At 48.4% G+C, this 11,513-nt stretch overlaps 1 protein-coding gene across 2 annotated transcripts in view; it reads right to left on the reverse strand.

The window, feature by feature from the left end:
• The window catches only part of RPS6KA4 (ribosomal protein S6 kinase A4), a 42,753-nt gene extending 32,055 nt beyond the window's left edge, over window positions 1–10,698 (reverse strand). The window contains exons 1-4 of one of the 2 annotated variants that reach the window (XM_054993109.1): window positions 10,486–10,698; window positions 5,752–5,823; window positions 3,591–3,809; window positions 2,186–2,301 (exon numbers count right to left, since the gene is read on the reverse strand). In XM_054993109.1, coding sequence (XP_054849084.1) covers window positions 2,186–2,301; window positions 3,591–3,809; window positions 5,752–5,823; window positions 10,486–10,537 — 459 coding nt within the window. In that variant the 5' untranslated portion in view covers window positions 10,538–10,698. Of the gene's footprint in view, window positions 1–2,185; window positions 2,302–3,590; window positions 3,810–5,717; window positions 5,824–10,485 lie in introns of both variants that reach the window. The other variant, XM_054993119.1, reaches the window with a different exon arrangement.
• Window positions 10,699–11,513: the final 815 nt, after the last annotated feature.

Here is an 11,513-nt window from a genome sequence, read left to right on the forward strand (position 1 = left end):
TCCATCAGGGAAATAAAGATGAGTAAAGCTGGGCTTGGGTCAATAGCACAGGAATACTGTCTGAAAGCTGTCCCCTTCCCCCAACCCCAGAGGTTCTGCCCTTTGACCTCCGCAGGTGGCATGGGCTGCCCTTTTTCAGCCCATGAGGGAAATAACAACAACAACAACATTCGATTTATATACTGCCCTGCAGGACAACTTAACATCCACTCAGAGTGGTTTACAAAGTATGCTATTATTATCCCCACAACAAAACACCCTGTGAGGTAAGTAGGGCTGAGAGCACTCGGGAGAGCTGTGACTGACCCAAGGTCACCCAGCAGGCTTCAAGAGGAGGAGTGGGGAATCAAAACTGGTTCTCCAGATTAGAGTCCCGCACTTTTAACCACTACACCAAACTGGCTCGAGGCAAGGCGCTCTCCAAACACATCCTCTGATTTGGAAGCTAAGCTATACACAGAAACAAGCCCTGGCTCATGTGCATGTTACAAGACTGTGAGGAAAGCCCTGCTGGATCAGACCCCAAATCCATCTTGACTAGGACTCTGTTTCCAACTTAATATGTTATCCGCCCTGAGCCCGCTCGCGGGGAGGGTGGAATAGAAATTTGAAATAAAGAAATAAATAAAAATAGAGCATGCCAGATATCTTGGGCAGGACATGAAAGCAAATGGCGTCCACTGCCATTCCTCCCCACCAGTAGTACTCTGAGATATACCGCCTCTGCACATGGAAGTTCCATTTAGCCCTCGTGGCTAAGAACACAGGGAGCGTCCTGCTGCATCAGGCCAAAGGTCTATCTAGAGCAGCATCCTCTCTCAACCAGATGCCTCTAGAAAACTCACCTGTGAGACTTATTGGCAAAACCCTTCCCCTATTGTTCCTTTCTCAGTTTCTAGTACACAGAGGCATAACACCTCTGCACATGGAGGTTCCATTTATCTACCACACCTTGTAGTGTTGAGAGATCCATCCTTCATTAATTTATCTAATAATAATTCAAAGTTATTGAATTACAAAACTCTATCTCCATTCTCAAGGGTACTGTCTTTTTTTCATTTTGCATGATCTACACCTTTTGCAATTAATCCTCATCCTGCACATAAACAATAACCACATTATCACAGCTGACATGGACAGCGAGTATAGTCAGGCATTTCCTAGGGTCTGGAGACACATATCCCCGCTGCCATGTTCCTTTATTCATGCCACACACGTGGCCTGTGATCTCTCATGTACACTAGTGGACCAACGGGATGGATCCCACAGATGTGTTCCCCTAACTGCGGCACTTTCCTCTGGCACAAAAAGCATTCTGTCAATGCTACCACCAGTGGAAGAGAAGGATCCCACCCCGGTGCAACCTACAGACTTAAAGACTTCCTGACCTGCGCTTCTCGTTTTACTTAACAGCCCTTTGCAATAGTACACCTTTCTACTTGCAAATATTTTGGAAATAGTGCTAAGCATTATTATTAATGCCTATACGCCACAGCTGCACTGACTGCAAGCAGGCAGTTTTGTTACTGCCACCTCTTCCTCTCCTGTTGGAGGGACGTGCCTTGACAGCTGCTTGGCTCTACAGCAGGGTATCTTCTTCCCTTGTTTTCAACTGTCTGGCTGCTGCTGTCTCATTCCCCTCTGGCTGGTGAAGATGCAGCATATCTGAGTGTTCAATTGGTGAAAATGCTACTTCAACATACATTAAGCCAGTTTGGTGTTGTGTACCCCAGTCTAGTGTAGCAGTTAAGAGCGGCAGGACTCTAATCTGGAGAACCGGATTTGATTCCCGACTCCTCCGCTTGAAGCCAGCTGGGCGACCTTGGGTCAGTCACAGCTCTTCCAGAGCTCTCTCAGCCCCACCCACCTCACAGGGTGATTGTTGTGAGGAGAATAACAACACATTTTGTAAGCCGCTCTGAGTGAGTGTTAAGTTGTCCAGAAGAGCGGTATATAAATCAAATATTATTATTAAAAAGAATGCCACAGTCTTCTTTGGGATATTCCTCTGTCTTTATACATGCCATTTGCATCTAGAGGGGGATCAATGATAACACACCAGCATTAACCAGGGATGAGGAATAAGGAGTTAAGACACTCTTTCCCTCCATTTGGTTCTTTCTAACACGGACTCGGCTCATACAGTTTCTTCCCTTTCCAGTTCATCCCCGTTCCCCATTCTTACCTTGTGCAAGTGTTCAAGTGCCAAAATGATCTCCCCGCTGTAGAAGCGCACCTCATCCTCAGAAAAGTGGTCCCGCTGGTACAAATGGGTAAACAGCTCCCCACCACTTACATAGTCTAGGAGAGGGGAGGCACGGAATCAGTTTAGGGGCATCCCGCCCAGGCTTGCTTTTCTACTTCTCAAACACCCTTTCAGAGCTCTCAAATTCTCAGCCTGATTTACACCCAGCATGCTCCTCCATGCCATAATAATATGGGGAGCTCCCATGTTCATGCTTGGCATCCCCTTCTGTTAAAGTTGCATGTGTTTTGTGCATCCACAGTTCTACAGAGCATGGAATTCCAACAACGTCCACCAGGGGGGGGAAAGTGCCACAAACATAACATTTCTAGTCCTCAAGACTGCATCAAAAACATTTCAAACTGTGGAGGGCGATCAGGGGCAGAAAGGCCATTTAACGTCCCAATTTTCCCACCCCGGAGATCTGCCTGTGGCCGCATAAGAGCAACTTTATAACCTTTGTCATCATTGCTGGCCAAGTCCAAGGAGGAAGAGAGCCTGGTCTGCAGAGGAGGAAGACGAGAGGCAGCCACCGCTGGTGCATCTGGTCTGCTGTTTTGCACTCAGGAGATAGTGGCTGTCACCTCTTCTTCTTCCTCCGAACGAAGGCAGTCACTGCTGCAGCCACTGCCTCCTTATCTCTTCATAAGGAGTGGCGACTGGCAAGAAGGAGGTGGCAGCAGCCCACGCTCTTGTACCAGGAACACCCACTGTGCAAGGAAGAAGAGGGGTTACGGGGCCACCACCTAGGCACTGCCATTTGCCTGCTATTGGTGAGCAAACTCCTACCAATGCTCTTCCTAATAATGCTGCCCCCAGCAGGTGGGGGGAAATGGGGTGATGCGAGGGACATCAGAAAAGCATCGATGTCACTTCTGGCACGGACCCAGAAGCAACACTGATGACGCTCTAAGAAATTTCCCAATCTCTATTGGGCAAAATTGTAGCGAGATGGTGATGTCACTTCCAGGTTCCAGCGGGAAGTGATGTCAACATTCTTTTCCCTATGCCCTGCCCTCCAAAGTCTCTTAGGTTTCCAAGAACACACCTGATAAACCTACAACCATATGTGGTGGGCTCAGAGGCATTTTTATTTCTCAATCCACCTTCGAGCTAATATCTGGAGAACTATGAGAAACCAGAACTGACTTAGGCACAACTTCCTGGGGATGGAGCCTGCACATACCTTCCTTCTCCTCCACTATGGCTCCCCACACGATCTTAGCACCTCATAAACTTCAGCATCCATGCACGACCAACATTGTTGTAACACCAAACATAATTTTGGAGTCCCACTTCCCCCTCCCTTCCCATATCCCATCCTGATGCCCCTGTGTCCCCATACCTAGGATAAGGTGGAGTTTGGAGTCAGTCTGGAAGGCATAATGGAGTGTCACCAGGAAAGGCGACTGGCGCACGTGTTCCAGCACCGCTCGTTCAGTGCGCGTGTGCTCCGTTGTCTTGGCCTTGGCCACGATGGCCGCTTTGCGCAGCACCTTCATTGCGTACAGTTTGCCAGCATCGTGGCCGCTGAGCTTGCGCACCAGGAACACTTTCCCATAGGCTGGAGTGACATGACAGACTGATTACCACACTGATACCTCGAGTCACTTTCCTCCAAACTTCCTCTCAATTCAATCTTCACTCTGTACTGCCATGCCTCCTGTGCTCCTAACCCCTCCCCATTACAGGAGACTATAAAACACTGGACTCATTTTGTTTGAAATATTTATATTTTGTCTTTCTACAAAAGTATCCAAGAGTGGCAATAATAGTAGCTAGTAATAAGGAGAGAAACGCATGATAATCAAATGACTAAGCTGCCAAATAAAGTGGTTAGCCTATAATGCTGGTAAAGCAGTAGCCGATAATATTTATATACCTTTCCGCTCAAAGGCTCAACCTAATAAAATTAGCCCTGTTCACAAGTTACAATGAACGCTTGTACAATCTGTTTACAGTGTACACTTGATTTTTCTTTATACATCCACTGAATAATTCTCATGTTACATTCAACACATGCATAGTACAATATAAACCCCACATTTATCCAAGGGCTATTAAGTTAATATATCACCAAAATGATGGTACCAGGTAAATATCTCTAGGGAGGGAATTACATTGTTGCCAGGATGCCACCACTGAAAAGATCATGTCACCTGGCCACAATCTATCTAATCTCTAGTGTTAGAGATATCAGGGGTTAGATCCAGTCAGCTTTTTTACACAGTCTCACCTGTTTCTCTTTTTTACCATACACCCCAACCCACATGGCTTTTGTCCATGAAGATCCCATAATCCCCAGCAGAGGCTTTAGGGTGATCAAAAGGGACCCTCTGCTAAAGATCTCGGTTAAGTGGCAAGATTAAAAAAAGATAAGCAGACTTGTAAAAACATGATTGCCTTACGGCATATCAAGTGCCCCCCAAATCTAATGCTTCTATATACAAAACTTCAGATCCAAATATGGAAAAATTCAATCAAAATTCCGAATCTGTACAAAATTTCATTTCAAACTCCCCCATCAGAGGGAAATTTGAAAAATTGAAGAGTTATTGATACATGGTGGGATCCAGCAGGAAATGGTGGCCTACTGTAGACCTTTCTTTCCCATCATGCTGTTCCGGGGGGGGGGCTTGTCCCCCAGGAACAGCTTTTCAAGGGGATTTTGGGTTGTAAAAATAATAACAACAACAACAGTGTGTTTATATACCGCCCTTCTGGACAGATTAGTGCCCACTCAGAGTGGTGAACGAAGTCAATGTTATTATTTATCCCTGCAATACAGCTGGGGAGCAGGGTCTGAGAGGAGTGGCTTAGCCAAGGCCACCTGCAGAGTTCATGGCAGTAGTGGGAATCGAACTAACAGAGTGCTGATTAGTAGCCCAGCCACTTAACCACTATGCTATGTAATGGGGGGGGGGCAACAAAGAGCTGCTCAGCTGATGGCAATCCCTTCCATCACTGCAGGATCTAAGCCATTAATTTTTGCAGGATCCAAGCCATTAATAAAATTGGTGAGGTGTCAAAAGTAATGTCCTTTATACAAGCCACAGAAAGACGTATTAACGAGAATCCATTTGTTCAGAAATGGTTGGTGTTCATTATGTCTCACAACGATACATTTCAGAAGTACATTAGAAAACATCCATTATTCTCTATGATTTAAATTGTTTTATAATCTCAAAATTGTGGGGTTTATTTCTGTATCCTTGTTATGGAAATGTATCTGTTTCTTAACATAATAATGATAATTCTGTTCACAATAACAGTATTTTAGATTTTTGTATTTTTACAAGTACATAAATAAAAAGCAAAAAAAGCAGTAGCTATTTCCACTACTGTGCTTTACACTGTACAATTTTTTGCTGTCTGCCTTTTGTTTTCTCACATATTCTGTTCACGACATACTGTGAAAAACCAACTCTAAGAGTTTAATTTTTAAAAAAGAAAGAAACTGGAAAGTATGCACCTTCCTTGCCCTCATGAGAGAGGTTTCTCCTCACCTCCAGTACCCAAGACCTTGAGCAATTCAAAGTTTTCCATGCCAACTTTCTCCTCATGGCCTGTCAAGTTTGCTGCAAAGGGAACAAGATAAAGATAAAAAAATATGGATAGGTGGAAGTACCACAGTCAGGTGAGTGTAGAAAATGGGGTTAAATCTGCTGACAGAAGGGATTTCCATTAGCAAAGCTGGACTTCCCCCCTCACCCTCCTACAGCCCAAAATATCACATAAAACACTGTTCCTGGGGGGCAGAGAACCTCCAGGAACATCATAAAGGAAACCATGCCTTCACAGTGGGAAGAAGAAATCAGCAAAAATCTCTCTCATGCATGCGCGCGTGCGCGCGCGCACACACACACACACATGTGGAAAATTTCCACAGGACCCAACCCACTTAAGAGGTACCCTGGTCCTCTTTCTTAAATTATCAGCATTATTTTTTTTAAAAAAAGAAGTAAAACAGTAAGGTCCCAATACAGGCAATCTTAATCAAGATACCCACTGAAACCAATTCAATGAGTGAGTTGCGACTCACCCAAGCTTCTGATGGGATTTAGAGCAGCCAGTAACAAGTCATTGAGACGACTGAATATCCAAGCGGCGCTTATTATTTCATTGTTTTGCAATAATTGATTGAATTAATGAACCTTAGTTTGAAAACATTTATTTGTATTTTTGCTTTTTCGCATTCTGTGCTTTTCGCTCAAGGCCCAACCACCAAATTTCGGTCTGTGGCCCTGAGGGGAAGGAGGAACGGAACAAGTGCCAACAGTGACCCACTTTTCCTTGCCTTTCCTGATGCCACGTTCCCTTTGCTCATGGACACCTCCTGTCTCCACCCTCTTCTCCGGAGTTCTTGGGTGCAAAGGGGAGGAGGCCCCATTTCCGGCACATGACTCACAACCTGGCCAATTCTGAGAGAAAAACGGGCCAGCACCTGCCTTCTCAAATACCTAACCCGACTGGAAGGGCCCACCACGTTAACTCAACCACTTGAAACCAGGGCAGGGAACAAGACGGTGGCGACTTCTCGCTTACAACATTTTGTATCTCCTAGTTATTTACATATTTATACAGTTCTGATAAGGTAGCAACATTTAGAAACATCTTCTAGGATCTTATCCTTCAGTTTTACATTTTTTGAAGCGTTTTAAAATATAAATATTTAAATAGGTGTTTTAAAATAAAATATTAAAATAAATTCAAATATAATTTTTTAAAAAATATATATTTAAAACAGCCAGTATGGTGCAGTGGTTAGTGTGTCAGAGTAGGATTGGGGCGACCCAGGTTCAAATCCTCACTTTGCCATGGAAGCTTGATGGGCCAGTCACACACTCTCAATCTAACCTACCTCACAGGGGTGTTCTGAGGATAAAACAGGAGAGTAGAATTACATATGCCATTTTGGGTCCCAATTGGGAAGAAAGGTGAGATATAAATGAAGTAAATAAATAAATTTAAGTCATTTATGGACTGCTGTTCTCACTAAGACTCAAGGCAGATTACACCATAACAGTGCAATAAGGACAGTATAGTACCATTTAAAACAATGCAAATAAGGACAATATAATACATACAATGAACAATGCAATGAAACTGGAACACGGTTAAGAACGTTGCATGACAAACATTACAGACTACAGGATATATAATGAACAACCGTTAGACAGCAAGTGCAGTGTACTGGTAAGTATTAGACTAGGATCCGGCAGACCCAGGTTTGAATCCCTACAGTGTACTGGAAGCTTGATGGCTGAACCTTGAGCCAATCACACACTCTCAGTCTAACCTACCTCACAGGTACGTTGTGAGGATAAAATGAAGGAGAACGATGTTGAAAGCTGCCTTAGGTCCCCATTAGGGGGGAAAGGCAGGGTCAAAAATATAAATAATAATAGTTCCAATCCCCGTCCTTCTGTGGGATGAGAAGGTTGCTAAAAAATACCTCAGTAAATTGAATAAATGACAAAATAAAGGTAGCCCACAAGTATCTTAATTTCAAACAGCAATGAATGCCCCCCCATCTGCATTTAGTGCCAAGAGGGCCAACCTTGAAATATATGAGGAAATACTAATGAAATGTTGCTCTGAGCATGTGTAGAGTGCACTGGCCATCCGTGACGACACCTTCACACACACACAGGGAACTGAAACCAGTGTTTCTAGGGAAGATGTGCATGTGATTTGCAAAAAAGCACAATCCTAGTTTTTATGTTACTCTCTAAACACTTTCCTGAAGGAAAAGTGGGTTGCTATGAGAACGTAAGAATTCATTTGCTGGTTGTGAGCAAGTGTCCAACCAGCCGAGCACTGTGCTTCCAACAGTAACTAGCCAGAAGCATTCCCCTGTTGCCTAGCCCCAGCATCTGGTACTCAAAGGTATATTGCACCTGAACTTTGAGGCTCCATGGCCAATAACTGCTGACAGACAGCTCCACTGTACCCAAAAGGAGGTGTGTGTAATTCATTGCTGCATATGTGACCCTTCCCAGAATGTTCAAGAATACCAGAAGGGGAATTAGGGTGAGGGCATTTCAGGTTGTTCACAGAATAAGGGTGTGGGGCAGCTCTGTAGAGGGCACGATTGGGCAACTTCTAACTTTTGCTCAAATGGAGAGTTTTGCTCCTGTCATGCCCAGCATGCAAAGTAAGGGTGTGCCTGGTCTCCACACACTTGTTTTTTTTCCTCCTACCAAAAAAGGCAACTGGACAAAGTAACAAGTGTGTGTTGTGTTGGGGAGCAGGCGGTAAAGAGCATTGGCAGAATGTTCAATTGCTCCTGGCCTCAGTTTCTCATCCACAAAACGAATAGTACTAAAGATCTGTCTTGAGATCTAGTCCACATGATCAGACTTGTGATACAAATTCTGTGCTAGGAACTCAGTTCCCAGGTGTAAACGGCCCGATTCAGATTGGGACTGCTGTATGCAGAAAGACGGTGCCAATATCTTCACCCTCTGCATCATTTCCCCCATCAAAAACAGTCCGGGGGGTTAATCTTTGCCCCGTTTGGGGCTTAATGTTTACTGATGGAGTACACCTAGGTTCCCCCAAAATGGCAAATAGCATCCCTCTGTAGCACTTTCAGGTCAGGAAAATGATGTGGCAAGGAGAGGCATAAGCTCTCCCAGCACACACAGCAGTGTTGATCCAAAATCAGGCCTGCATGTGCAAGGGAATGAATGCGGGGGAACCCAGGGAAAAGTAGTTAAGCCCTCAGTCATGCTCACTAGGCGACCTTGGGCCAGTCACTCTGTCTCAGGCTGACCTACCTCACAGGGTTGTTGTGAGGTTCAACCGGAAGAAGGGAGAAGCATGTCTTCCTCCGAGGAACATCAAGATGAAAATAAGATCGACAGTTTGCAGCTAGAGTGCAGGAGACTGGATTTCTGCAAGTTTAAAGCTGCTCGTCCCTGAAACGTGCAGCGTTTTTACCAGAGTCTTCCTGAGCACATGCAAAGTATGCACCGGCACACACCTATTCCTGGAAGTGAAGGCCAAACTTTTGGGGGCAGGCTGGGAACTGTTAGGCAAGTTTTGAACGGCAATGTAGCAATGTATTAATAAAAATCCCCCTGCCTTAAAATCCATCATGCCTGGATGCTGTTAATCGGAAAAGTAAGGAAGCCATTATATCTACTGAGCGCCTCCAAGCATGCAGCGACCCCCCCCCTCTTAGGGGTATCCAGGAGTATCACACCCCAAACAGCCCTCACCAGTAAGCTGCGTTCACACGAACACGCACACCTCTTCTCACCGCCCACCTGCCAACGCCTCCAAGCTCCTTAGCTGCTCCCTCCTCGCCCCCACCTGCCAATCGAGGCGGGGGTGGGCTAGTGATTCAGCAGCACCCACCCACGCCCCCTGCTGCTGCCCCCACGCCAGCTGGGGAGGAGGAGGAGGAGGGGCCTGCATGCATCGGGGACGGGGGCTCCGGCACTTCGGAAACGACCCCCTTCCGGGCTCGGCACGCCCCATCAGCGGGGAAGGGAAGGGCTGTCCGAGCTCTCCCCCCCCTCTCCCCCCCCCCTCTGCCCGGTCCCAGCGAGCCGAAGCATTGCCCAATTGCACCTTCTCTGCAGAACCCGCTTCCAGGTCGAGGCGCAGCAAGCCGGGACATCCGCTCTTGCAAAGCGGCTTGTTTTTGCGGGCGAGGAGCGCCCTTTCGACCTCCTCCTGCGCCCCGAGAGTTCCTCGGGCGCCCCCCTTCGAGTTTACGCCACCCGATCTGCCGCCGCGAAAGATCGCGAACCCGGGTTAGGAACCCCGATCTGACCCCTCGAGGTTTGACCTGCCCCCCCCCCATCCCGCGCACTCCCGATCTTGTTTACACGCCGCGATCTCACACACACACAAGGGCGCCCCCCCCGCGATTCCACACGCGCCCAAGTCGGGCCGACGCAGCCCCCGCTCGGCCCCCCAATCCGGGCCGGACCCCCAGCGCGCCCTCTCCATGCCGCCAAAGCGGGTCATGAACTGAAACGCCAGGGCGCTCGGCCAGCCGCAGGGGCGCCCCGGGGTCATCGTGTCATTCCCGGAGGCGCCGCCGGGAGGGTCGGACGGCCGCTCGGCCCCCTCCCCGGATCCGATCCGGGCCCACCAGAGCCCCTGCCCCCTTCCCGTGGCGGCCCAGGGGGAGCCACCCCGATGCGCCCCGGGCGTCTCCAAAGACCCCCGCGCGCACCAGGGGAGCCACCCCGCCGCTGCGCCGCCCTCCTGCGCCCTGGTACCGTCGGTGAGGGGCAGCTCCACCGTCTCCTCCTCGGCTCCGCCGTCCCCCATGGCCAGGCCGGCGTCCCTTCCTTGCCCTCGGCCGCTCGCCTTCCTGCGCTTCGGTTACATGGTGCGGGCCCTGCGCTTCCTGGTGCAGCCAGCAGCCCGCCGCCGCTGCTGCCGCCGCCTCCAGGCCTGACTCAAGCGGCAGGAATGTGACAGCGAGAAAGAGGAGGGGAAGGCAGAGGGAAGCGGCGGCCCGCCCCGGGGAGGGACCCGGGACCCCCGCGCCTCCGCTGGCGAGCCCCCTCCAGGGCCGCCCCTGTCAGCCCCTTTTCGCCCGGACGGCTTGCCAGGCCGCTCCAAGTTCTCCCGGGCCTCCTGCCCACCAAATGTAGGCAGTGTGCCTCGGCGCTCTCTTGCGCTTCCGTGCAGCGCCGGGCACGCTGCAGAAGCCGGAGCGGTGTCCAGCGACAGCGTGCGTCTCGGGCGCAGAGCTGGCAAAGGGAGGGCGCTTCCATCCGGTGGGAGCTTCATGATCTTGCCCAGATTGTGGGCATTTTGCCTTTTAAAAAATGTTGCGTGTTTATGTGCCCTCGAGTCGCCCCCGATCCATGGCGACCCCAGGAATGAAAGACTTCCACGACGTCCCGTCGTTAACAGACGCTTAGTTTGCAAGATCTGAGTAAGTCTGCCTTAAAAAAATGTGGAAAAGAGCAAGGGTCCAGTGGCACCTATAAATCTAACAAAATTTGTGGTAGGATATGCGCTCTAGTGAGTCACAGCTCACTTCTTCAGAAACAGCTAGAACATGAGTCCATCTGTCCATATATCTTGGAGCCTGGAGCGATTTCAGATGCCAAATGACAATAGTTGAAGAATGATAATAGCAGGTGTGATGGCACTGCAACTGATAATGAAGCTCAAGATAATGCATCCACCTGGATTAAATCAAGACTTAGGCTTCCTGTCTCACCACCAATGCTGATTTCTCCACATCCACTACCCCACTATGCATCTCACCTAATCCAATCACGCCTGCTAT

Source organism: Eublepharis macularius, chromosome 1, assembly GCF_028583425.1.
Source record: "Eublepharis macularius isolate TG4126 chromosome 1, MPM_Emac_v1.0, whole genome shotgun sequence".
Taxonomy (NCBI): Eukaryota; Metazoa; Chordata; class Lepidosauria; order Squamata; family Eublepharidae; genus Eublepharis; species Eublepharis macularius.